The 25,049-nt window shown below is 50.6% G+C and overlaps 1 protein-coding gene across 10 annotated transcripts in view; it reads right to left on the reverse strand.

Annotated features, from left to right (window-relative positions):
• Window positions 1-1,454: 1,454 nt before the first annotated feature.
• The window catches only part of Dennd1a (DENN domain containing 1A), a 504,614-nt gene continuing 481,019 nt past the window's right edge, over window positions 1,455-25,049 (reverse strand). For 2 of the 10 annotated variants that reach the window (XM_071600929.1, XM_027944539.3), the window contains 4 exons: window positions 21,071-21,159; window positions 9,021-9,149; window positions 5,587-5,842; window positions 1,455-4,416 (listed from right to left, as the gene is read on the reverse strand). In XM_071600929.1, the coding sequence (XP_071457030.1) occupies window positions 3,214-4,416; window positions 5,587-5,842; window positions 9,021-9,149; window positions 21,071-21,159 (1,677 nt within the window). In that variant the 3' untranslated portion in view covers window positions 1,455-3,213. Of the gene's footprint in view, window positions 4,417-5,586; window positions 5,843-9,020; window positions 9,150-12,572; window positions 19,540-21,070; window positions 21,160-25,049 lie in introns of those variants that run through there. The other 8 variants (XM_071600930.1, XM_027944511.3, XM_071600932.1 and 5 more) reach the window with 7 other exon arrangements.

Consider the following 25,049-nt stretch of genomic DNA (forward strand, 5'->3'; position numbering starts at 1 on the left):
GGAGACTGGGTGGGGGTGGAGGGAGTTCATGGAGGCTGAGCAAGATCCTTCAGACAGATCTGTCTCTGGTGCCAGAGCCAGTCCCACAAGGGAAGCACAGACCCCTGGACCCAACGTCTGTGCAGGGCAGGCCAGCTGAAGCAGAGGACTGTTGTGAGGATCGAGGGGCTAGCAAGGGGGAAAGAATTTGGAAAGTTGTTAAACTGCCATCTGATGTGAAGGACTGTCTGGGTTTCCTTTTAGGTATCAGGAGGTGTTGTCTCCCCTAACTAGAGCAAGGGGCCTGGCAAGGAGGCCAGAGGGGCACTGGGAGGAAGGAGCAGTGCCCCCTTCTCCCCAGCCCTCACAAACCTACCTAGTTCTTCAACCCTGGCTGCTCTTATGCCCGCAGGCCAGTCTCCTGAGTGTCTGGCTGTTGGGATGACTCAGGGAAAGGACTGGAAGGAAGCCCTCAGAGTTTGCAAACTTCAGTTCAGACTGTGTTGGGGCTGGGCCCTCAGAGGCGGACTCATGAAGAATTTGCTACATCCTGACATGGCTCAGCACATTGTGACCTTGGATCCGAGTGGACACCCTCCTGAGGGCCTGGCTTCCTCTGAGCTTCATGGAGTCCCCCCGTGACCCGGAGATGTGCTCTTTCGTCCTCGTTTCCCAGGCTAGCACCTTCTGTGATTGTGGGCTCCAAGTGCCAAGGCCAGACCACATATTTTACGCTTCGAAGTTGGAGGCTGACTTTACCTGGCGCCCCTTGAGGTCTCAGCCATCTCTAGAAGGCATAGGATTGGGGGCACTTGAGGCTCAGTTGAAGCTGAGAGCCCTGAACACCAGGCTGTTTGGCCTTATCCTGCAGGAGGTGGGGCTGCCTTTCCCTAGGTCTTTGTATGACCCTGGGAGAGGAGAGGGCAAGTTGGCCCCTCAGATGGGTTACCGAAGTCCTAGATTTGAAACCTGTGCTAGCTGCAGACTTCTTAGAAGAGGCACTTCATGTGGAATGCCAACATATAGACAAATCACAATTCAACTTAATTTTGGTGACATTGGCCACTGTGGGTGACTGGTCTAGATCTCTCCTCCAAACTTTAGTGCCCAACTAGGGCACTGTCCAATCCAAGGCTCTGCCCTTGCTGGTGAGAGATCTGTGGGGGTGACTTTCCAGGTGTCTCTTTGAACTTGTTCTGTCCTGAAGCCTGGGTGCCCTTGGCACTGTTGGTGGCTGTATCCCTGCTTCGTGTTCCCAGCAGGACTGTGTGGACTGTCACCAGTCCACACCATGCTCTGCCTGGAGGGAAGTGGGTAACTGGCTCAGAGCTCCATGGGCACAGGTGTTGGAGTTGGCCAAGGGCAAATTCTGCCCCTCACCTGGCCTCCACCTTTGTATGAGGGATGGAGAAGATGGCTAAGGGTCTGCTCAGGGGGCTTCCCCTCCCCCAGAGCTTCCTTCAAGGACACAAGTATTCCAGCCTTTTCCCCAAGACTTTATTGAATTCACACAAAGTTCATCCTTGGGTTTGTAAATTCCGTCCAGCCAGCGAAGAAGACATCGGTGCTCATGTGAACAGGGAGCACATGACAGCAGCCACCCAGCACAACCAGGGGAACTGCGGGGTGCCTTCTGCTTCCTGGGCCACCCAGTGCCTCTGTTCATCTTCTGCCCCCTCTGTGGGGGGCTTCCCTGTCCTTAATGGGGCCTGGAGTCTGCCCAGGGCAGAGGAGTGGAACTGGGACTTGTGCCGATACACCTGAGTGCCTGAAGGAGGGACCCATGTGGCCCAGGTGAGACCTGGCTCCCCAGCAACCACAGAACATTACCAAGATAGGAGAAACTTGTTATTCTGGGGTCAAATGACTCAGGAGGCCAGGCATCACTGACTTATGAGCAGTGGCAGTGGCTTCCCAGCCTCTCAGATGTGGAGGAAGCTCCCTGGAGTGATGGGGACCTCCAGGGACCCCTTTGACCCTGTCAGACACCCCCAGGCAGAGGGGAGAGGGACTGTGTCTGACCATTCACAAATAGGAAATGAGAAATCAGGTCAAAATGCTCACAATTTCCTGTATGTCTCAGATGGTTGTTTTCTTAAATGGTTGGGTCTTATTTTAACTTGGTTTATTGAAAGGAATCAATTTTCAAGATTTATCAAATCAATAAAGTAAAAAAGAAAAGAAAGATAAAAGAAACAATAACAAAATATTTCAATTTAACTTTGGCCTTAGGAATTTCTGTGCTGGCGCGAAGCTTGAGGCAGGTGGGAGGGGCTGGTTTCTAGGCTTCCTCCTGCCCCAGGCTAAGAGGGGCACGTTTGTCCATTCCATGAAAGTCCTTCAAGGGGCGTCCCTGCTCCAGGGAGCCCAGGCATCTGTCTGTGGCATTAGGCTTGGCCTGTGAGCAGGAATCTGGGTTGCTGCTGCTCAACTCTGCCCTCGAAGCCCCAAGTGTTAGGAGGCTCAGACAAGTCCCAGCTTTGACAGTGATTGGAGACACAGGAGAATTCAGAGGTATGGGGATGACAGCTGACTTCTGATACTTGGATTTGTGGGCTTCTTTTTTTCTTCTACAAATCAAGAGTTGCTGGTGCTCCCAGACCCCCTGCTGAGCTGGTTGGGGCTGGGTTTGGCCATCAAAAGTGGCCCCGAGTTCCCTTGGCTCGAGGAAACAACCGAAGTTTGGGGCTTGGGGCAGACTCATGAAAGCATGAGTGCAGTATTGCTAGAAGGGGTTTGGAGATGACCACCAGGGATTTCCTCCAGTCCAGGAGGGGCCCAGACTTCCAGTCCTGAAGCCATCTATACTGGTGCAGACAAGCTGGGTGATACCGACACCTGTGCCTGTTGGGGGTGCTGGGATGGTCAAAGGACAGACAGGAGTTCTGGGCTTCAGAGAAGCAGCCTTGAACCTCATGGCTGCATGGGTGTCTCTGAAGAGACAGTGAGCAGGAGGGGTCTGGGCAGTGGCCACCCTGTTGACCTCTCTAGTGCAAAACCCAAGCAGGGTGCTGAGGAGGATGGGAGTAAGGTAGGACGGGCGCCTAGGAGCTGGGATAGTTCCCAGGCTGCGACTGGCACCGTTCCCCAGGGCTGGACCTCAGAGATGGGTAGTGTGGAGGGGGAGGGTAGAGAGCAGGTCCCATCCCTTCCCACCAGCAGAACCTGGGCAGAGGGGAGCCGCACACTGGATGGCAGCACTTGGGCCCAGCTGGCCCTAACCCTCAGGATATCTCATTCAAATGTCTCCCACTGTTTCCTGAGCTGCTCCACGGAGCCTGGGGCTGGGGCTGGGGCTGGGCTCACATCTTGCTTGGTTTTCCGTAACAAATCCTCAAAGGGGTCTCTGGCCTTTGGAGGAGCAGAGGGCTGCAGTGCTGGCTCCAGGCCCTGACAGGGTCTGGGAGGCAGGAGTGGGGGGTCTCCATGTCTCAGAGTTAGCCCCTGCTTGGCCTCAGCAGACCTGGCACTTGAGCGGGCCAGGGGCAATGTTCGAATCCTTGACGGGGCAACTACTGGAGGGCCGAGTGGCTGCAGGGGACTGGTGTGGGCGCCCACGGGCACCTGGCCAAAGAGATTGGGCATGGAGAGGGCAGACAGGTTTGGCTGAGACCTATGAGGGGCACAGAAGCCAGAATTGGACAGTAGTAGGCTGGGTGCAAAAGCCGGCCCCAGAGAAGCTGGAGGGGCCCCGAAAGGCCTGGAAGGTGTAGAACTCAAAGGCAGGGTGGGTGGTACTGCTGGCACAGATGGGACAAAGGGGTTGAGCGGTGGCTGTGGGAAAGGGGTAGGGGTCCCCATGGGGGGGAAGCTGAACTGTGGGGTGAATGGGGTGGCCATATTTGGGGCAGCAGGGTATGGCGGGACAGTGCTGCCTGACCAGGCTGTGTTAAGGGGGTCCAGGAGGGCGAGCAGGGCATCGCTGCCTGTGCCTGGAGCCCCTGGGGCTGGGCTGAGTGGCTGCAGGAGTTCTGTGGGGCCTTGGGGGGCAACACTGGGGAGAAGCCCTGGGAATAGGGCTGGGCTTGGGGCAGCTCGCTTTTCCCGATCTGTCTGCAGTCGCTCTGCAGAAAAGTCCCCGAGGGTGCCACTGGCAGCCTGGAGCTTGGCCAGGCGGGCAGTGGGTGGTGGAGGCACAATGCCCAGCTCTGGGGTCTTCCTGCCCTGTGGCCGGGGAATGGTGATACTGCCTGAAGTCGGGGTGGGAGCCTCCTCCTTGTTGCTGGGGTTCAGGTTGTTGTCCTGGGTCTGGGGCCTGTGAGGCGGGGCCGGGGAGCTCCCAAGCAGGGCTGAGGGCTTCTCAGGGGAGGCAGCAGGGGGCTTGCTGGGGATGGCCATGTCATCCTGGCCCAGGCTCCAGAGCTTGTTGTATGGGTGGGCAAGCTTCAAGGCTACTGCCATCCCAAGGCTCCTTTCGCTCCTGCCCAGGTCAAGCCTCTGTTGGGAGGGAAGAAGGGAGGTGGTGACCACAGACTGGCCCAGGGAAGACAGGAGAAATGCATGCCCATTCCCATCCCTCCTGAGTGCTGAGCGGGCACTGGAATGGTGCTGCTAGGCATGTGTCCAATTAGCTCCTGGGACCTGGGTCAGTCAGGGGCTCATCCCAGGTAACCAGCAGAGAGCCCAGGTCTCTCACTGTGGCACAAAGGGACTTGAGAGGCAGCTCTTGTCCTTTTATACTAGTGGTTGTCAATTGGTCTTGGGAAAATGATTACCTCTACTGACCACCCACTGGCCTGGCCTTCCCCCTCACTTTTTTGGTATTGGGAATTGAACCTAGGGGTGCTATTCTACTGAGGTACATCCCCAGACCTTTTTATATTTTGAGACAAGGTCTCATTGAGTTGCTGAGGGTCTTGCTAAATTGCCAAGGCTGATCTTGAACTTTTGATACTCCTGCTTTAGCCTCCCAAGTTAATGTGATTACAGGTGTGTGCCATTGTGCCTGGCTGGTCTGGTCTTTTTAACTTTTCAGAGCATGTGGCACTTTGATCATACCTGAGAGGGCAAATAAGGCTTGGGGCCTGGTTGAAGGTACATAGCAGGGGAGGAATCAGGAGGACTAGATTCCAGTCCTGGCTCTGCCATTTCCAAGCTACTTGACTTGGACAGCTCACTCTCCTTCTCTTGGCCTCAGCTACCTCATGTCCAGAGGGGAGCATACATGAATTATGGGACATGAACTCCACAGTGTGACCCAGTAACTACAAAATTAGCACAGAGAAGGAATGCAATGGATTGGAAGTCACAATGGGAGATCAGTGATCACACAGAAATAGAAGAATTTGATCCATTAGGCTCTTCCAAGGAGACATGGCAGGGATGGAATCAATTCTAGTTCCACTGGGGGTGGGGGCCAAACCTGGAGCACCAGCCCATTGCTGTGATACACCAAAGGAAGTGGGCTAGCATCTTCTTCAGGCTCACTGTCAGGGTGATGTGGCTACTGGTCCACCAGGCAGGGTTTGGAATCATAGTCTGAGCATTGGCTGAGGTCCTCAGGAAAATCAGTTTGTTTCTTGTCTCATCTACTGTGACTTGGGGGGCAGGGATCTGTCCTATGTGCGGAAGGTACCTGGTGGATACCCTGCCCTATTTGTACCATACCTGATAGTCAAAAGTTCCTGGCTGCTCCCGCAGGTCTTTGGGGGCCCGAAGATCCTCCAAGCTCTTGGCCTGGCCCAGTGGCTGCAGGGGGGCCTCCATGTCCAGGTTGTTGAAGACGTCTTCCAGGAGGTCGATGCTGGCAGCCCGGTCAGGTGGAGCTGGGACAGGACCCCTGGGTTCCCGTGCTGGCTGTTCTGGACTCTCTGCCTCATCTCCTGCACTGTCTGACTCCTTGAGTGTCCGATATGGCTGTGGCCTGAAAGGAGACAGAGTGCGCTGGACTCTTCCTCTCCCACCCAGGGTGTCCATGGGAAGATCAGTCAGTTCCCAGACCCTAAAAGCACCGAGGCCTGCAGGACCATGCCTGGGAGCCACTGGGACAGGAGAGTCTTGGGGCTCCATGTGGGCTGGGGCCAGGCAGCAGCAAGGGGGCAAGCTTGTGGTCTGAGCCACCTGGGGGTAAATTTGGCTCTGCTGCTTGCTCTGTGGCCTGGCTCTCCTTGCACAGCAGAGGTCCACTTAGTTCTCCCTGTGTGTTTTCATATATTGGGCTAGAAGAAAAGGGCAGGACTGGAAGAGGAATCTGTAGGTTCCCCATCCTGCTCCTTCATTGGTGACTGACAAGTAGCTACAGAATTGGCTGTGAATGGATTATGGGGAGCAGACCTGGAGAAAATCAAGAGGGCAGCTGTCTACACTGCCCTGGGATCCTCAGAGGGACTATGTGGGCCTTGGCTTGTATTGGGCTCAGTTCCAGTTCTGGTCATGCCATCTCTTGTGGGAAGTTGGGCAAGTCACTTAAACATTCTGAGCCTCATCTTCTCAGGTGGTAGTGGTGACTACATGAGCAAATGCAGTGCCTGGCATATAGAAGGCATGCAGAAGCTGGTGACAACCCACCAGTGAGTGCTGCTATCACCAGGGCTTGTACTGACAGCTTTCTGTATACTTGCATATTGGAAGTTGCAAGCAAGCCAGGTTCCTTTCATCTTCTTTCCCATGATCTGATCCCAGGGCATCAGTGGGTACACTAGAAATCAGCACATGGGTAAACCCTTACTTAGCACCCCTGGCCAGAGCAGGGTCCTGCCTCCTCTAACTACAAGGCGGGGGGCTAACTGAGGCCCTTGGTTAGGCAGGACTGGGCTCAGATATCAAGTGGAAGGAGGGCGCCACCTGCTGGTCAAGAGTAGGTTCAAAGAAGAAGCCAGGCAGGGATAGTCCCCGGAGGGCTCAACAAATAGACCCAACTGTTGGCAGGGATCCCATCAGATTGTAAGCCCTCACTAACTCAATGAAGCAACCCATGAAGCAGGACTTACACCCCCACCCTGGAGATGAGGGAATGGAAGCTTAGAGAAGTGAAATAACTCACTGTATCTCACAGCACCAAGCCAGAGGTAGAAAGGAAGCCAAGTTTGAGAAACTCCAAAAGTCCTTCCCTCACTCAGGCCAAGTCATCTGATCAAGGAATTAGAGACTCTCTAATCAAGTTTGGACACAGTGAAAAGGATAAAGAAAAGTCCATGTGCTTCCTAAACTTGAAGAAATAGTGTCTTTTTGACCAATATTTTGTTTTGAGTTAGGATGAGCTAGTTCCTTTTTAAACACACACACAAAGGCCTGTACTGACCTGAAGTCATGGGCTAAAGAAATGAGCATTAACCATTATTTCAATAATGTTGGCATTAAAGAGAATGTGATGGGGTAGGACATGGACTCAACATGCTGGACCAGTGGTGGGAGAGCCCCTGGGTTGTCCCCAGGCGGGCCGCCTTCTCCGCCAAATAATTGTGTGTGTGTGTGTGTGTGTGTGTGTGTGTGTATGTGTGTGTGGTGCTGGGGATTAAACCCAGGGCCTTGTACATGTGTGGCAAGCACTCTACCAACTGAGCTGTATCCCCAGACCCCTCCAAGGCGATTTTAAAGTTGATACCTGGATGTACATTTCCTATTCCAATGGTTCTATCTTGATTCAAATTAACATTAGAAATAATAGCCTATGTTATTATAGATATTGTTTAAGACAAGGCTAATTCTTAAGGCATTTAGAAGAAAAATTTTAAAAAAGATTCATGTACAGAAAAGGTGGTCTTTGAAGTTTGGGCAATACTGGCTCAGGTGGCCACTTTTTAAGTGAGGACTCTGGAAGAAGTTGTTCTGCCTGTGATCACAGGTGAGTTGGTGACCGGAAAGGTCCAAGGCACCTACTCCATGGGGCAGTGGCAGGAGGCACTTTAAAGTCCCTGGAATAATCCACAGGCCCAGCCCGGGGAGAAGGACTTGACACTGGGGACTTCTGCTGGGGTTTGGGAAAAGGGGCAGTGAGGGGGATGGAGGGAGAAAAGGCCCACTTTGCAAAATGGCCAACCAGCCCACTTCCTGGAAGGCTGTGGACACGTGGACACACAGCAAAGGCCATTCCCATCCTTAAAAGCTCCCAATGAAAACACTCATACAACCTTGTTAAATAAAAACAGACAATGGACATCACTATGCTCAGTCCCAGCTCTTGTGGGTGGAGGGACAAGAAATGGCAAAGGGGGCACTACAAAAAAATTAATTTTGGGGTAGATGAACCTTCTGAACTCTCTCTTTCTCTCTTTCTGGAATTGAATTCAGAGATACTCTACCACTGAGCTACATCCCCAGCCCACTTTTTTTATTTTGAGACAGGATCTCGCTAAGTTACTGAGGGTCTCATAAGTTGCCCAGGCTGGCTTCAAACTTGTGATCCTCCTGCCTCAGCCTCCCGAGCAGCTGGGATTACAGGAGTGTGCCATGCACCTGGCTCTTGTTTTATTTTAGTTTTTAAAGGTAGATTTTACAAAAAAAAAGCTATTTGTAATTAGTATGATATTTATGTTATAAACAATAATGTTAAAAATGTCTTTAAAAAGTCAGGTAGAGGGTGTGGTTTAGTGCTTGTGTAGCAAGGTCCTAGGTGCCATCCCCAGTATGGGGGAAAAAAAAAAAAAGGTGGATCAGAACATTTGGATATGCTGGTATTTATAATGCATTTCATATTATTTACTTTTTTTTGAAACTTAAAATCTGACTTCCTATCTCCATGGCTTTTCAAGATGTGCTGAGATAAGGAAGACTCAGGGATCAGCAACCAGGCTCATTGTGACCACCAGTTTCATTAACAAGCAATTTCATTTTCCCCTTATAAGGAATGGGGATGTTCCTGCATTACCTGACGCCTCCTTCCACTGTCACAGTCCCAGTGGGGCTGGCAGAATGGATGCCCTGAGAAGAGGCCCATGGAAGTGGCGCCCACTCTGTAAGTTGGCCCTGGAGCAGTTGGCACGCAGCAGCTCCAAGCCCCCCTCCCCCCACACAAGAGCAAGCACAACAGTCCCCCTACGCCCCCATGCAGCCCCAAGAGTCACCAAGCTGAGCCTGGGGAACTGGAAGAAGGAAGGAGAGACCATTCAAAGGGAGCAGAGAAGAAAAAGCTTTCGGTGAAGCCAGCGCTTGGGGCCTCTTCCCGCTGGCATTCATCGTCAGAGGAGTCCTCGGAGAGGAAGACCGCATAGTGTCGCAAGGGCTTTACCAGGCTGGGGCAGAGGAAGACAAGAGAGAAGAGAACAGGTAGTTAGGGACAAGTTAGAACTCCATGTGGCAGGTGAAAGGAAAAGGCCAGGGGCATGGGGCCCGACAGGCACCAAGGTGAGGAGGCTGGTCCCAAGCAAAAAAGAAACTGGGTTTCCCATATGTGTCAAGAGCCTTAACTTGTGATCAGTCATCTGTGACCAAGTCATCCCACTTCTGCTGAGGTAACCTGAAATGTAACGAAGAATTTCACCCAACATGGTCACCACTGCTCTGTTTATAATATGAAAACATGAAAGCCCCCAAATTCTCCACAATAGGAATCTGGAACAGTTGGCTTAACATCTTCCTCCTATTAAACTTAATGTTTATTAAGGAACATCTAAAAGTCAATGCAGAATTGCAATTTTTACGGTTGGCCCTACATTATCTGTAGGTTCCACATCAGCAGATTCAACCAACTGCAGCTACAAAAATTTGGAAAAAAAAAAAAAAACCTGTCTGTACTGAATATACACAACTTTTTTTCTTGTCATATTATTCCCTAAACAATATGGCGTAACAATTACTTGTCTAACATTTACCCTAGATTGGATATAGTAAATACTCTAGCACGGGGGAGGGTTGGACAGGCTCTATGTGAACATTATGCCATTTTGTATAAGGAACTTGAGCATCTCTGGGTTTTGGTATCTGGAACCAATTCCCAGAGGACACCGAGGGACGGCTGTACTGCGTGCTCTCTCATCTCCTTATGGAAAAATGCACAGAAAACAGACTGGAGAGGTAAGTGCTTAAATGTCAATAATAGCTTGTGGGATTATGGGTGATCCCCCTCCTGCTTCTTATTTTATTTTATTTTTTTACAATGAGTATATCTACTTCAATAATCAGGGAAAAAATGAAAAATAAAAAAAGAAGTGAAAAGAAAAAAGTGAGCCATGCGGAAGAGCCCTCGAGAGAAAACCCTTTTCTGATTAGCGCCGCTCTCTGGAGTCTCCCTCGGATGCTTCTTCAGAGAGTCTTTTTCATCTGTGATGTGGAAATTAAATATTCATCGTTATAAAAAATACATCTCCCTTGTCAGCCACCTGTGAGCTCTACCTCTATAAACAAACACACACGCAGCCCAGAGAAACGCCACGCCAGGCTCCTATGAATTATATACTGACCAGGCCCAAGAGAGGCGGGTGCTGGGAAAGGGGAGCGGGACCTGGAGGACCGAGGTTCAAACCCCATCCTGCCACGGCTGCTGCTCTAGCCATGTGCCGGGGCTCCATGTTCCAGGTCTGCCCCACTCTGTGGGCTGGGCTTGCTCGGAGGATTCCTGGGAGGCGATGGTGAAGTTTGGGATGCGTGGAGAGAGGGTGCTGAGCAGAGCTTGCTCCTCTTCCTTCACTCCAGCCAAAGCAGTGTCTTCTTGCACTTTACATGATGGCATGGGTCCCTTTAAGGTTTTATTTCAGGAAGGGTAACCTGTCTAAGACAAGTATGTGAGAACTACAGCCGGAGGGTAAAGGAGGGGCGGTAGCTGTCCAGGCGAGTGCTGGGACTGGGCTGTGCTGCGACCCACCATCGCTGGTGCTAATCTGGTTGTCATTCAAAGCCACCAAGCCTTTCAGCTCTGTGCCCTCATTTCTTCTTATCACCCCTGCAGGCCGGCTGGGTAGAGTTTTGTCCTTAAACTGAAGTGGAGGTTGAGGCTTAACAAGGGAAGCTGCTAGCCCAGGGTCAGACACCACGAAGGGGCAGGTCACGCTGTTCGGCTCCCCTAAGCTCCCAGGCCACTCCATGGCTGAGAGGGATGGGACACACATTGGCCATTCCTAGACTATAGTGGGTATCACCTGGGAGAGTACTTTGCTGTGGTCTCAGTGGAGAGGGCAGGAGGAGGACCTGGCTGGGAGAAGCATGAACAGACCAGCCTTGGAGCACCCCAGCTCCATAGCGAATGCACATAGCAGAAGGGCCACCTTCACTTGGTCACCAGAGCCCTGCTGTGAATTGCTGTCCCTGTATCTCTTTCTCAGAAACCTGCAAATCTGCCATTCTGAACTACAATTTTGCTGTAATGAGTTATGTGGTAAATTCATTGAATGAAAATATTCAGACATTTGCAGGATGCTCTGTTTAAAAATTAGGGGACCCGTTCTTTCTCCCCATATGGCACTGCTCCTGGGCAGGCGAGGGGAAGGGGGAAGCAGGCATCCTCACTCTGGGTGGCTTGTGGAAGGTGCTGGGTGTATGTGGGTGAGGGCTGCCTTAGGCAGTGCCAAGTCCTGGCTCCATGCAGGGGAGGTCAGTGCATGTGGCCTTGCCCACCCCTGTGGCCCCCTCTGCCCTCCCAGCATACTTCAACTGACTTCCCATTTCTGAGTCATGTGCCCTTTGTCACTAGGCCCTTCTGTCTCCACATGGTGCACTGATCTTCCATCTTGAAGACTCAGCCCAAATGGCAGCCCCTGGAAGCTCCCTGGAGTTCCCAGCTGAGTTTTCTCCCTAGACAGAGTTAGTTCTCCCTGGCTGCGCATCTTGCTGCTTCATAGATAGTATTTAATCTCCAGTAATTCTGGGTCAAATGGAATGAGGTTCTCAGGTGGCCCTTGAATCCACTGTGAATGCCTTTCTTTCACCCACCTGAGCAAGGCCCCTCCTCTGACTTTGACAGGAAAGCACAGATCACAGACTGGTATGTCAGCTGAAGGCCACTAAACCTGCCAGAATTTCTGGATTCACAGAAGAACAAAGTCCTTTGTGCTGGACGGGTCTTGGCATCACCGTTAAGTCAGGCTGCTGCTGTGTAGGTCATAGTCAAGATCCGGTGTCTCTGGCACAGGTATGAGTGAGGAGCAGGAGGAGAGGGAGCCTCGCTTTCCAGCCCACTAAGCAGCTTCTTCCTGCAGCTGGCTTTCTTGCTGGGCCAGACTGGTGGGGCAGTGGCTTTGACAAGTGGCTCAGGGTGTCTCTGGAGGAGACTACTCTCTCAAGAGCAACAAGGCACCTGGATGAACCTTACCATGTGATTTGGACAGGTCAGAGCTTTGTCATGTCCAGGACACATGGATGACCACATTGACCCTAGAAGAATTCATAAGCCAAATGCTATGCATACAATTTTTCACTAATTCCTTATGACAAAGAAGTCAAGGCCCAGAGATGGGGAGCTCCTTATTGGAGTCACACAGCAGCTGAAGGCAGAGTTGGGAACTGAATCTGGATTTGCTTGACTCTAAACCACTGTGGGGTCTTCCTACCTCTTCAGTTTCCCAGATCTGAAACAATGCAGTGAGAGGTAGGGTATTTCCCCTTCTACTTTTAATGAAAGGTAAGATTTCAAAATAAACTTATTTAAATTCAGCTGCTCATGTTCCCCCCTGAAACATACAGTCAGATATTTGTCAGAGATAAAGGATGAACCATTGAAAACGTCCAGGTTTAAATTTTTTATTAGCTTAAGGCAGAATATGGAAAAAAAAAGTGTACCTCTTTCCTCATTAACCCAATTCAGCTACTACCGCGCAGGCTGCCACCCACCACTTGCCTGGATTTTATTACACACAAAGGGCTTCTGTGAAAAGGCAGGTCGCAGTGAACTCGGCTCCCCAGCGAGGGCTGCCGATGTCTCAGCGCAAAAGAAAAGCCCGCTGTCCATCAGTGCTCGGACCCCAGCGGCCCCCACAGCTGCCCCCGCCTCTGCCCACAGCGCTGGCGCAGAGTTCCCATGCAGATGACTCCTGAGCCCTTTCTAATGTTTGGTTTAACGTGTCGCCAGTTAGCACGCGCGTGTGACAGTGGTGACAGGCGAGGCTGTTCCTTTTTAAATACCATGTCAGAGACACGGCGTCAGGAAGCGGGGAGGCGCTCTGTGCTCTCTGCTGCACCCGGATCGCACTGGCTTATTTTTTAATGAGGAAGATCTGCATCTCGAGAGTTTTTTTCATGTGTCACATCGCGTGGACAAATCAGCAGCACGTCACGCTGGCCCAAAATGAAATGCTGACAAATGTAGATATTTCAAATTTAATTGACATTTAAATGTACTTGAGATAAAGATGGGAAGAAATCAGCCAGGACTCGGTCTCTGGAGGTAATGAAGGGGAGCTGGTGATCATTTTTTAAAGGATCGTTTCACTCCAGCACAAAGTGTCTTCATGTTGTAAATGGCCTGGCCACTCATCACCCCTTGGTGACATGGCCCTGGTGGGGTGATGAGCAGGGACAGGCCATAGGATGAGGCCAGGTTCTGTCTGCCCAGCCAATGCCAGCCCGTCCACTTTTCATTCCTTCTTATCCAGGGTACCTTGGAAAAGTCACTTTACCTTCCTGGACCCCAGTTGCTTCTCTGTGAAATGGAGTTTTCGGCTCTTTTGAAAGATGAACTGTAAAAGTCAAATGAAAATACTCGCAGAGGGCCTAGCAGAGTGCTTTGTGCAAAGCAAACACTCACTTTCCACCCATGTGACATGTTTACCTGCTAACCAACGGATGCTGGGTACTGTGCAGGGTCAAAGAAGGTGGTCCCTGCCTTCCAGGGCCAAGTTGGTCCTCAGCTGGGCACATCAGCACATGGCAATTATCTGTGAAGCCTTGTCTGGAAATTCTGTTGGCTTTTTTCCAGGACTGTGATACAGGGCTGGTGCTCCAGACCACACCCTTAGTGGTAAGTAAAAGAATAGAAAAAGGCTCTGAAGTAATACTGAAGGTCTTTGGAGGAACCAGCATGGCTCAGGAACCAGAGGAAGCTCTGGACTGGGACTAAAGCTCCTTCCTGAGTGGCCCAGTGTAAGAGCTGGGGCTTTTGTGCAGAGGATCTTGGCCCAGGCTCCCCAGGAAGGCAGTGTGGGTGCTGAGCTTTTCATCCTGAGCATGTAGTAGCTGCTCAATGGCCCAGAGGTGGCTATGAGGAGCAGCAAGGGAGGTGATTTCAGGCTGGACAGTTCAGAGAAGAGGCTGGATGGGTTGGAAGGGCAGGTGGTGGGGGCCTTGGATTGGCACAAGGACTGAGAGCCCTGGGCAAGGCTGGGTGACATGAGGCCTCAGGGTGGCAGGCAGTTGAACAGAAAACCATACTGGCCGGATGTCCTGGGTTATGCCTTTTGGACTTTCACTGGTGCATCTGATGAATTATTTCTCCCTTACATGTTCATTCATTCAACAATAGTCACTAACCCCCGTCTTGCAGTTCCAGATCTATGCCCCAACATGTCTTGAGAAGTACTTCCAAGCCACGGGTGGACAGTCACACAGGGAGAGGTCTGAGCACAGCATGTGGACTCTGCTCCTCTGACCACACTCTAGGCTGTGCTGGAAGGAAGGTAGGGATGGGGACACCTTCGGGGTGCTTTCCTTGACCAAGAAGAGACATTTGTGGACTGTGCATAAAAACTGTCCTTCAACTCTGGGGACTGTGGTAAGTGGTAGCAGTGACAGAGCAGTGCACGTGGGATTTGGCAGCCCTGGGTGCACAACCTGCTTCAGGATGTACTGTCCCACCTGCTACAGCTCTGGCTCCCTTGTAGTTGAGTGGAACTAACAATGAACTGGTGGCAAAGGTATTTTGGGCAGAGGTGCAGGGAAGTTAACCAAGTGCCCTTCAGAAATGGTGACACGGAATCTGTGAGAGGTTGGGGTCTCGGTAGGGGTGGCAAAGCTTTTCAGAGACAACTAAAATCTTCTTGAGGCAAGGGCCCTTTTCTACAGCATCCTTAAGGCTCAGTTTTCCAGTAGTAAAGAACTTTCTCTGTGGTGACAGGTCCTGGGAAAAGTCCTTCCCTCCACAAGGCCATGGAGAAGTAATGGAAACCAGAGGGTCCTGCATTTTCTTGGGTTGCTGTGGATCATGGGAGCTTTGAGATGGGGAGCGGGTTCCTTGGCAGTTCTTGCTTTTCCATTCTGGCTCAGGCTCCATGTCTGGCTTCAGGCTGGCTTTGTCTCCAAGGCCTAGAATCCACTGGTGTGGAGTGGGGGTGTGAACCAGGTCGGAAGCCTCTTGCCCTGCTAATTGGTTTGTGACCTTCTGCTTGGGTGTTTGGACTCCTGGCCACTCAGGCAGTGGGTCCTGGCAGCCTGCCAGTAGGTAGCATCAGGACAGCTGCCCCTTCCCTGCTGGGGCCCAGGGCTCAGCTGGCATCATAGAGGTTTGCTCCTGGGGCTGAGCACAGTTCCTGGTTCTTATGGGGCCAGGGAAGGCAAGGTACTGGCAGTTTAATATTCAAGTGCTGATTATACCTGGCACATGGTAGGTGCTCTTTACATATTTGTGGCTGTTAATTGAAGTTGCCCCTTGCCAGGGTGCTGTGCTAAAAGTGGAACTTTCCTTTATTAATTCCTTTGCTCATTCATTCAGGAAACATCTCTGAGCAGAGGTCCAGGCTGGGTTCTGGTTTGGGAGTGGGAGAGTCAAAGCTAAAGGACACACAGCTCCTGCCTTGGAGGAGCTAGCAGACCACTGGTGTATGTGCAGGCATGAGATGCAAAGGGAAAACTGCAGCAGGGTAGGTCAGTGCTACATCTGGAGCATCTTGGGAGATTATGGACATGGGAGGGGGAGTGTTGGGGCAGAGTGCTGAGGCCACAGCAGTGGCTGCAGAGATGAGGCAGGAGGGGAGGCCATGTGCTTTGCTAACTCAGGATGTGACTATGGCTCCTGTGGGCAGTTTCCCAAACCACACTTCTTGGGATGTTCATAGTGTTAAAAGCAGACGGCAAGGAGCCCAAAGCCTCAGGGCTGGTGGTTGGTGGTGGGATGTCCTGAGAGTGTTGGATGCCAAAGTCCTGCCCATGTACCAGGCCACCATCCAAATGACTGACCCACACCCTCAGGGCAGCTCTGGGCTGTGCAGGAGGGAAAGGGGCTCTGTCCTGTTGTGAAGAACAGCCAGAACAACTGGCATAGAGGAAAGTGAGGTATGTCTGCCGTGCCAAAGAAGCATGTCATTTTTTTGCTAGCAACTGGTCAAGAGAGACGTATGCCAAGTGTTCTGAGATCTGGGCTTTGGGCAGAGTACTCACTAAATGCTTCTGGCAGCTTCTTCTAATCTTCTGGGTCCCGGGGTTGGGTCACGTGGTATAATTCAGCTGATCAGATACTTGGGGTCCTCAGGAGCATTGATTGGCCATTTGGTGTATAGATCTGACCAGCTGTATGCAGCTACACGCCTGTGGGGCATTTCCTTGTTCAGAGGATGTCTAATGCCAGCTCCACAGATTTCTGGGGGATTCCAGTTTGGGTGGGTGTATAAAATAGTACAATTCTTTTAGAAAGTTCTTTAGCAATACAGGGCAGACATCTTCTTACATGACTGGTTAAGAGCATTGGTTCTCGCATTAGAGAGACGTGTTTGAAGTTCAGCTCTGCTAATAACTAGCAGTGTGACCAAGGGCAGTGACAACTTCTTGGAGTCTCAGTTAGTTCTATAAAATAGAGCTCATAATACCTGGCTCCCAAGATTTCCTGCAAGGACTAAATGAAATGGTATATGTAAAGTGCTTAGCACATAGTTCACAGCTAAAGGTAGTTGTTAATTCCATTTCTTATAATGATATAAAATGAGAGAAAGCTTGGAGGATTAGATATTTACCCTGGCATTTATCATATGAATGAAAACCTGGAAACAATCTAAAGATCTAATATGGGGCACAGGGTCAGGCAGACTCATTAGTCCCACTCATTAGGAGACAAGGTGTGTAGTCAAACAAGCTCAGCTGGGCAGGTGTCATGCCCAGTCCCCATCAGACCCATTGCTACCTGCAAGTGCCTTGACCTAGGACTCAGAGGACAGCCTGCATCTGGGTTGTGAAGATTAACCAGCTGGCAAATGCATAAAATAATCTCCCTCCATATTCTCAGCCACTGGCTGCCACCTCCTAGTAGGGAACAAATGGCAGCCTGCCTGGTAGAAGGAGGCACCTGGGGGTCAGCATGGTCACCCCAGCCTTGCCTTAGTCCATAGGGGGCAGGCAGTTCTGATCGAAGTGTAGCATTTCCAAGCTGGCTCTTGGCTCTAAGCATTAAGATGAATGGGAAATTCCCTGGAATATGGAAAAGCCAAAAGGGAAAAATTTGGGGCCTGGAAGCCAGGTCGGTTTCAGCAGGAAACCACCAAGGCTCACCTTTAACGGGCAGGGAGCTGTGAGCCTCCCTCACCACCACGGCAGCCACGTTCTCACTAGTCAGAGTGGCACACAGGCATAATTAGGCTGTGAACAAAAACCCTGACTGGTGGTGAAGAAAGGATGTACCTTGTTCTGGCCCGGAGACCTTAGACAAGTTTTGGAAAGTTTCTCCCTGAGCCTCAGTTTCTCTATCTGCTAAGCGGGAAAGCCACCACCTGCCTTTTGTAATCTTGAGGATGTTTAGTAAATGTTATGTCTTCCTCCTTCCCCAGGTAGAAACACTCAGCTGCCTGTGGACACTGCTGTGTGGCAGAAGGAGGGCTGAGGGGCTCCAGTTTGCAATCCCTGGCTCTAGGGAAGCCAAGGGGAGGTGTGGTGAGCTGGGTGAGTCATCTTAGGACATGAAGCTATCCCTTTGGGGGAAAACCAGACTACAAATGGAAAAGCCAAGAGGGAATAACTTGGGGCCTGGAAGCCTGTCCCAATGAGGGCAGCAGAGTGCAACAGAGAATGAAACAGACCAGGACACTGAATCCTGGCCCTGCCACCTTCTAACAGGGGAACCCTGGGAACACTGTCAAATGCATTTCCTGAGCCTGAGCTCCCACTCTGTGGAAGGGGAAATGGGCAGCTTCAGAGGGCCTAGGACTTTGAGGGACTCCAGGGCACTTTGTGCTGACTGGCATCTAACCCAGACCTCTCCTGCCAGTTGAGAACACCCCATCCGCCCTGCTCTGAATAATAGTAGAAGAAGCTAATATTTCTTGAAGGAAAAGATTAACTACATGTTAATCAGCTAAAGGTAACTGAAAAACAGAGGGAATGTTTCCCCAGAAATCTTTTGGAAGTATCCTTCCAAATGCTAATAAATGGCCTCATGGGGCTCAGAAACCTATTCTTGATTCAGAAAGAACATTTTTTAAAAATATTTTTTTAGTTGTAGCTGGACACAATATCTTTATTCATTTTTATGTGGTGCTGAGGATTGAACCCAGTGCCTCACACATGCGAGGTAGGCGCTCTACCACTGAGCTATAGCCCCAGTACCAGAAAGAACTTTTGATGGAGTAAAATATCATTTTGGGCAAATGCAGGTCAAAGAAGAGTCACCATGTGAACTCCCAGTTAAGGCCTCCTTTTAAAAATGCTATGCAGCCTGCATGTAGCAGATTTTCAGAGATATTTTTTGAATGACTGGACACACAAATGCATAGATGGAGTGGCCAGAGAGCTGCAAGACACTGTCTGCTGAGTGTCATCAGATCCCAGGATGTTCAGTGGCTGCAGGGGATGCTGTTGTTCTTAATCAGCTCTGTCTTGCTGTCTGAAAAGTTAATTACTGGATGTGGATGTGCCATTGGAAGGGAGGGTTGGGACAAGAAGTTAGGAGGACTGAATCTCCCCCCTCAACTTCAAAGATCCCACATCCTCTTGTGCCGCCCCAATTCTCTAAGTTTCTGAGGCGCTTTGATATTCCCAGTGGAGATGAAGACCCAGCATACAAGAAAACCCAGGCCAGATGAAAGGCCAGGCCCCAAGTCCATGTACCCCACACAGAACCAGCCCCGACGAACGCCCATTAGGCTCTGGCTCCTGCCTGCCAGCTTGTCTTCTTGTCTCTCCCCACACAATGCCGACAGATTGGAGGAGTTGGTTTCCTTCCCCCCAGAACAATATTTTATGAGGAGTCTGTTTTATTAAAATATTTTCCGCTGGATGCTTCCTGTGTTTCAAGAAGTTGGTCTTGCCAGCTGGAGCTGATGACAGTTGAGAAAAACACATCCAAGTGCTGTTGTGACATGGCATTTGGAAGTGGAGGAGCACTATGGGGGGGGTGGCGGCATGGAAGAGATGCAGGAAAACACCCGGGTGGCACCAGAAATGTCACTGGCAGTATGAGAGCACAGCCTCCCCTTCTCATTAAGAAAATGTGAAAAGAAACCCTTGCAATGATGTCCCCCAACGTACTGCTCTACCTCCTTATAGGCCCAAATTGCCATGCGGCATGGTCATAGAAGTCCTGTCATTTGTCTTGTATCACTGTTAGTTTGCCAATCCCCAAGTCAGCTCCCACTGGTTCATTTCAACCCCAGATACTTCCCAAGAAGAAATCCAATATGGGGCACATTGTGAAAGGAAACGAAAATCAATTTGGACACAGCGAAGGTGATATTGAGGGAAACGGCATCAATGCTGGCTCTGTGGTGCACACTAGAGTCATCTCTTCTCACTGGGTTTGGAAGAGCAACAGCATAAATAAATGTGGTTGGGAAGTCCAACCTGTAACCAGGGAGGAAAATATCATTTTGGGCAAATGCAGGTCACCAGGGAACTGGTCACAAAATGGGTGATGCTTTTCCACAGATGTGCAGTGTGGTTGGTCTGGGATGTTTTATGCAACATAAGGATAGCCTGGGTTACACTATCCACAGGCCCATAACCTGTGTCCCAACAGAGTGTCTAAAAGATTTAGTTTGGTTTTTAAGAGATGACATTAAGGATAAGTGGTTAGTTTCATCCCTCTCAGAAATCTTTAGGGCCTGAGGAACTCTAGAGCTATGCAGCATTCTCTCCACGAGGGGGCAATCACAGCCCATAGCCAGAGCCAGCCTCCACATTCCCACCAGCCTATTGTGCAGAGGATAAGTTAAATCTACACCCAACTTTGGGAGACCTCTCCCGGAAATTTCACACAACCAAGCATCTACACACATGCACGTGTGCATGCACATGCACACACACACACATATACACTCTCTCATCCCTGAGCTCTGGCTATCCAGGTAGGTTGGTTTTATAAAGACATGGGAGTCTCAAGTGGTATCTGATTGTAAATCAGGGAATTCTGGGAAAGGAAGTGCCCCATAACCTGGTTTAGGCCACAGCTTGACATTTCAGAATTGTTTCTTCCTTTTGGTTCCAAATAGGGCCAGGACCTGGCATCTCCCTAACTTCTTTCCCTGGGAATTTTTCTGCAAGCAGACCAGACAGGAGGAACATTCCCCTTCTCACTCAAAGGCCTAAATTTTCTGATTTCTCCAAAACCCAGGTCAAGACGAGATCATGCTCTTCCTAAAGACAATGCAGGAAGCTGGTGTGGAGCAGCTAAGGTGGTTGGGCAAAGCCCATGGGCTGTGAACCCTGTGGACAAAGGGAAGCAGCATCTTCTCTAGAAAGCTCTGGAGTCAGGTTGTCTGGAGCTTCTGGCTTTGACCTAATTCAGGTAACTCAGCCTCTGGCCGTGGCTTGTATCCTGCCTCACTTGTTCACCAGGTAACCCAAGCCAGCCTTGGGTTGTGGTCTGAAGGGAGGTGGCGAGGAAAAGCCATGACATCTTAACACTGTGGCCCAGGGGAGCAAAGGGGCCTGGTGAGGTGGAGCAGCAAGTGAGGAAGACTTGCAAACAAATTTGAGCCACAGAGATCTTCAGCACCACCATGTCTGAGGGCATGGCCTTGTTAAACAGTTGGCCTTGCCACCTAGGTTGTTGAACTTTACCTGTGGACCTGACATATTCTGCGTATAATTCTAGACCTTCTTTGGAGCTTAGTGCCCTTTGGGCCTCACTCACCCAGCCCAGGTGCTTGGTTCCCTGGCCTCTGGGGTCTCTCACTGATCCAACTGAAAGGAGCAGAAGGAACCAACTGAAGCTAACACTAAAGGCCCAGCCCTGTTCTCATAGACCTCTTGGTGAAACAATTGCTTGGGGCACCAGGGAAACCTCAAGAGGCCAGGGTGGCACTCTTGGGCACCCAAAGCACTGCTCTAACTGGGTTCCTGCAGACCGAAGGAGGAAAGCCATGGTACTTACTGCTCAGGGCTTGAGACAGATGTCCGCCGGCCTTCCACAGCAATGTTGCTCTTTGGTCTCTTGACAACATGTGGACGGGGTGGGCGCACCTAGGAGGGGCACAGGAAAAGCCCAAGAAGAAATAAGTTGGGAAAGCCACACAGGGACATTTTGAAGATTTGGACAAGCAACCCCAAAAGAAATGTGTAGGTATTTTTAAGGTACAGGCTATAAAAGTCCCACAGTGTCAAGTGCAGCAGATAGATACATTTGGAAAGGTTCTCCTTATCTACAAGACGGGAACAGTCCCACTAGCCTCCTTGCAGGGCTGCAGTGAGGGTACATCAATGAGATGATGTACATAAGGGACCCAGCAATGAGGCCCTCATCCTTGATAAATCTCTTGCCCTCCTGTTATCCGGAAACCAGTGTGTAAGCAGAGATGTTTCATCAGACTTGTTTCTGGGGAATACATGTGTATTTTGTTCATTTTACAACTCAATTACAGGATGCTTCTTTTCTTCTCTCTATGGGAGAGACAATTAAAGACATCCTTTTGCTTCCCAGGGCACCCCTGTACCAGCCTCCAGCAGGGTTCAGCTGAGGTATGGCCACCCTCACAGCACAGATCTGGCCCAAGGGTGATGGGGGTGTACTGGGGAGTGGACAGCTTCTCAAGCCTATAGGTGCCACTGAAGTGACAAGCTGGGGTATCCCGACCTGCCATCTCTGAAAGCCAAGATGAGCACCCATGGAAAAAGACGCTCCTCTCAAAAACAAACAAACAAGGATGCTTCTCTCCCCCACCAGAGCGTGTGGTAGGGGTCAGGCTGAGAGTTTGTAGGTTTGCTCAAAAGAAGACTCATTTAGTCCAATCAACTTTACATGGCTATACCACCATCTCTGACCATTTCCAATGTCAGAGAGACAGAGAACCAAGCTAAGAAAGTGCCCCGTGAATTTCACTACCAATAAAGCCAAGTACTGTGGCTGGGCAGGGGGCTTGCTTTCCCTGTAGACACGATGCCACAAGTGCCAAATTCCACCGACAACAGAGAAGGAGAGTTTGTGCACACTCCTCTTCCTGCTTGCCCTTTTACCTGAACACCCCTACTCTCAACAATTTGTGGGTGACATAGAACAATGGCTAAGGAACAAGATTACAGAAGTTGGCTGCATACAAGATGAATCATAATAGAGTCTCATCAAGCCCTCACATCTGTGCATGTATCATCTAATGAAAGTTTTTCCTGCGAAATGGTCAATCTGATCTTAGCTTTGTTTGGCAAATCAGAGATGTGGTAAAAACCAAATGTGTTCCACCAAACATGCTCTGTTTCCTTCCACGGGGCTGCTGTGAAGACTCAAGAATGGGGGAGAGTGTGGGCTCCATAAATGCTAGTCCTGCTTTGCTGTGACCTCGATATTCCCTTCTTATCAATAACAAAAGAAATAAGGGGAGGTGCCTCTGAATTAGAGGATGAAATTTAGGATTATCTTTCCTTCCTAGCATCCTGCATAGTGCTTGGTATGCAATGGAAGCTCAATGAGATTTTTAGAAACACATGAAGGTTGGCACTTCGAATCTAAGAGGCACATAATACTGTCACTATTATTGTTATCAGAATGGTGCCTGTAGACGTTCAGTCAACATGTGCTGAATAAATGAATGGGTATACCCACCCCGCATTCTAACTCTGAGCTGGTTTCCCTGGCCAGACTCCCCTGGCAGCTTTAAACAGGGTTCCTGGCTGGAAAAATGCCCCAGACCTCCCCTGACAAAGGCAAGACTGCAGCTGGGATGGAGGAGCTGCTCTGCCCCTTCCCTGGGGGTCCTGGGGCACTGGGTTCAGGAAAGGTCAGACATTAAGGCCTGTCGGCGCATCCTGCACAGGGCTGCTCCTTGCTATAATAAAGGCGGGTTAAGAATGTGAACTTGTGGCTGAAATGGGGGGATTAAGTTTGTGGCAACTTCAACTGAACTTGCAACGTGGTGAAACATGGGGAAAAAGAACAACAGAGCTAATTAGACGAGCTGAGCTGTCAGAGTGCTGCTGAATGGCTCAGCGCCAACAAACAAAAGGAATGGGTTGGCAATCAGCAGGATCGATGGAGGAGACTGCTTCATTAGGGATGATAAAACAGACGGGGGTGGGGGAGGGAGAGAAAGACACAACGGACCAGAGACAGTCACCCTGGTGGTTACAACCCAACCGGAGCCACACACACACCTAACTGGTGTGGACAAAGCCACACACAAAATTATCCTCACACCTACCTAGATACGCAGAAGCTTTAGGACTCCAACATAAACACAATCTCATAGACACACACAGAGGCATGCACAAGGGGTGAAGGCCCACAGAGGAATCAAGTGCGCGCCGCGAGCGCGCGCGCACACACACACACACACACACACACACACGCGCGCGCGCGCGCACGCAGCGGCAGACCACGACCAGGCAAGGAAACACACAGACAAAATGGTTTAATTAAGCCTGAATCACAAGACGATGCAGACAACTCCCGTCATTTCAGCAACTGCATACCTCTTCCTGGAGTGCTTAGGAAGGGTGGGGGCTGGGAAAGAGGAGAAAACCACACGCACACACTAGCACACACTACGGGGCGGCCCCACCACTGCCGGGATCCCAGCGGCGCCAGGGGAGAAAATGCTAAACAGGGATTTCCAGCATGGTTCAAGGGGGACTGGAGGGGAAAGTTGGGAAGCTCGCCAAATTCCCCACTGGATTTAAAACCTGAGAAATCTAAGTCGGCAGGGTTAAATGTGTATTGAATACAAAAGCACCGAGTATATTTGATTTTAATGGTGAGCAAGAAATAATAAATACAGAGCTTATAAAGTGCTTTGCATGTGGGCGGACCACAGCCTGCCTCTGCCCGGAGAGCGCAGCCACTGCCCTTGGTCCACCAGCTACATGCACCATTTTTTTCCTGCTCTTTGTTTTTCCTTCTTTTTAAGAAGCAACCCATATCCTGTGGTCACAGCTGAACTCCAGCCACAGGTGCTGGGCTACAAAGCACCTGCCAGAAATTTCGGATGAGGGCTAGCCCCCCACGCTCCCACCACCGGGGCTAGCAGCTGCACTTCTGCTGGGGATGTTTACAACTAAGTGATACCACAAAGCCTGGCTGGGGCCAATGGCTCCCAACTTGGGGGTTTCAGGCCATCTTCTTCAAGGCCCTTGAAGTGTTCCACACTCCAGATCTCCCCAGTTCCCACCTACTGGGTAATGGTGTCCTCTGGAAATTTGCACAAATGCATTGAGGGTGAACAGTTCCCACTACCTGGAATCTTGGAGCCCAGAAAGCATGGACCTTATCTATGACTCTCAGTGGCCTTGGTAGGCATTAAGTTTTTTTTTTTCCTTTATTTTATTTATTTTTATGTGGTGCAGAGGATGGAACCCAGGGTCTTGCACATGCTAGGCGAGCACTCTACTGCTGAGCTACAACCCCAGCCTCTAGGCATTAAGTTTTTGGGGATGGATATGCCACTTGATGCCAGGCAATGTGTTAGGAACCCTTAGTATATGACCTCATAACCCTCACCACGTGGGCATGATAAACTCATTTTATAGATCATCCAACCAAAGCTTCGAGCAGGTAGGGTCTTGTCTAAGGTCACACAGTCAGGAAGTAGCCATACTGTGCTTCAAGTGAGGGTGGGCCTCTCTGACTTCTAGGGGGAGCTGCTCCCCCTAGGCCTCTGCTTCCTGAGCATACCAGGACCCAGGGCAGGGATGGCCTGAGTGCCAGGCTTGGTGCCTCTCTCAGTAAGCCAGGGGCAGAGGTAGTTGCCACTCAGGCTTCTCTATTCTCTAAGACCTCAGTTACCAGTAGAGATGGCCAGGCACCCCCTTATCTGGGCAAGTCTCCATACTGGTGAGATGACACAGAGTCCATGTCAGCTGTCTCCAATGTTTGAGTTTTTCCAGAGGCAGCACTTCTGTCCTGAGTCATACTGATTCTCTGCCTG

The sequence above is a fragment of the Marmota flaviventris genome, chromosome 13 (genome assembly GCF_047511675.1).
Source record: "Marmota flaviventris isolate mMarFla1 chromosome 13, mMarFla1.hap1, whole genome shotgun sequence".
Classification (NCBI taxonomy): Eukaryota; Metazoa; Chordata; class Mammalia; order Rodentia; family Sciuridae; genus Marmota; species Marmota flaviventris.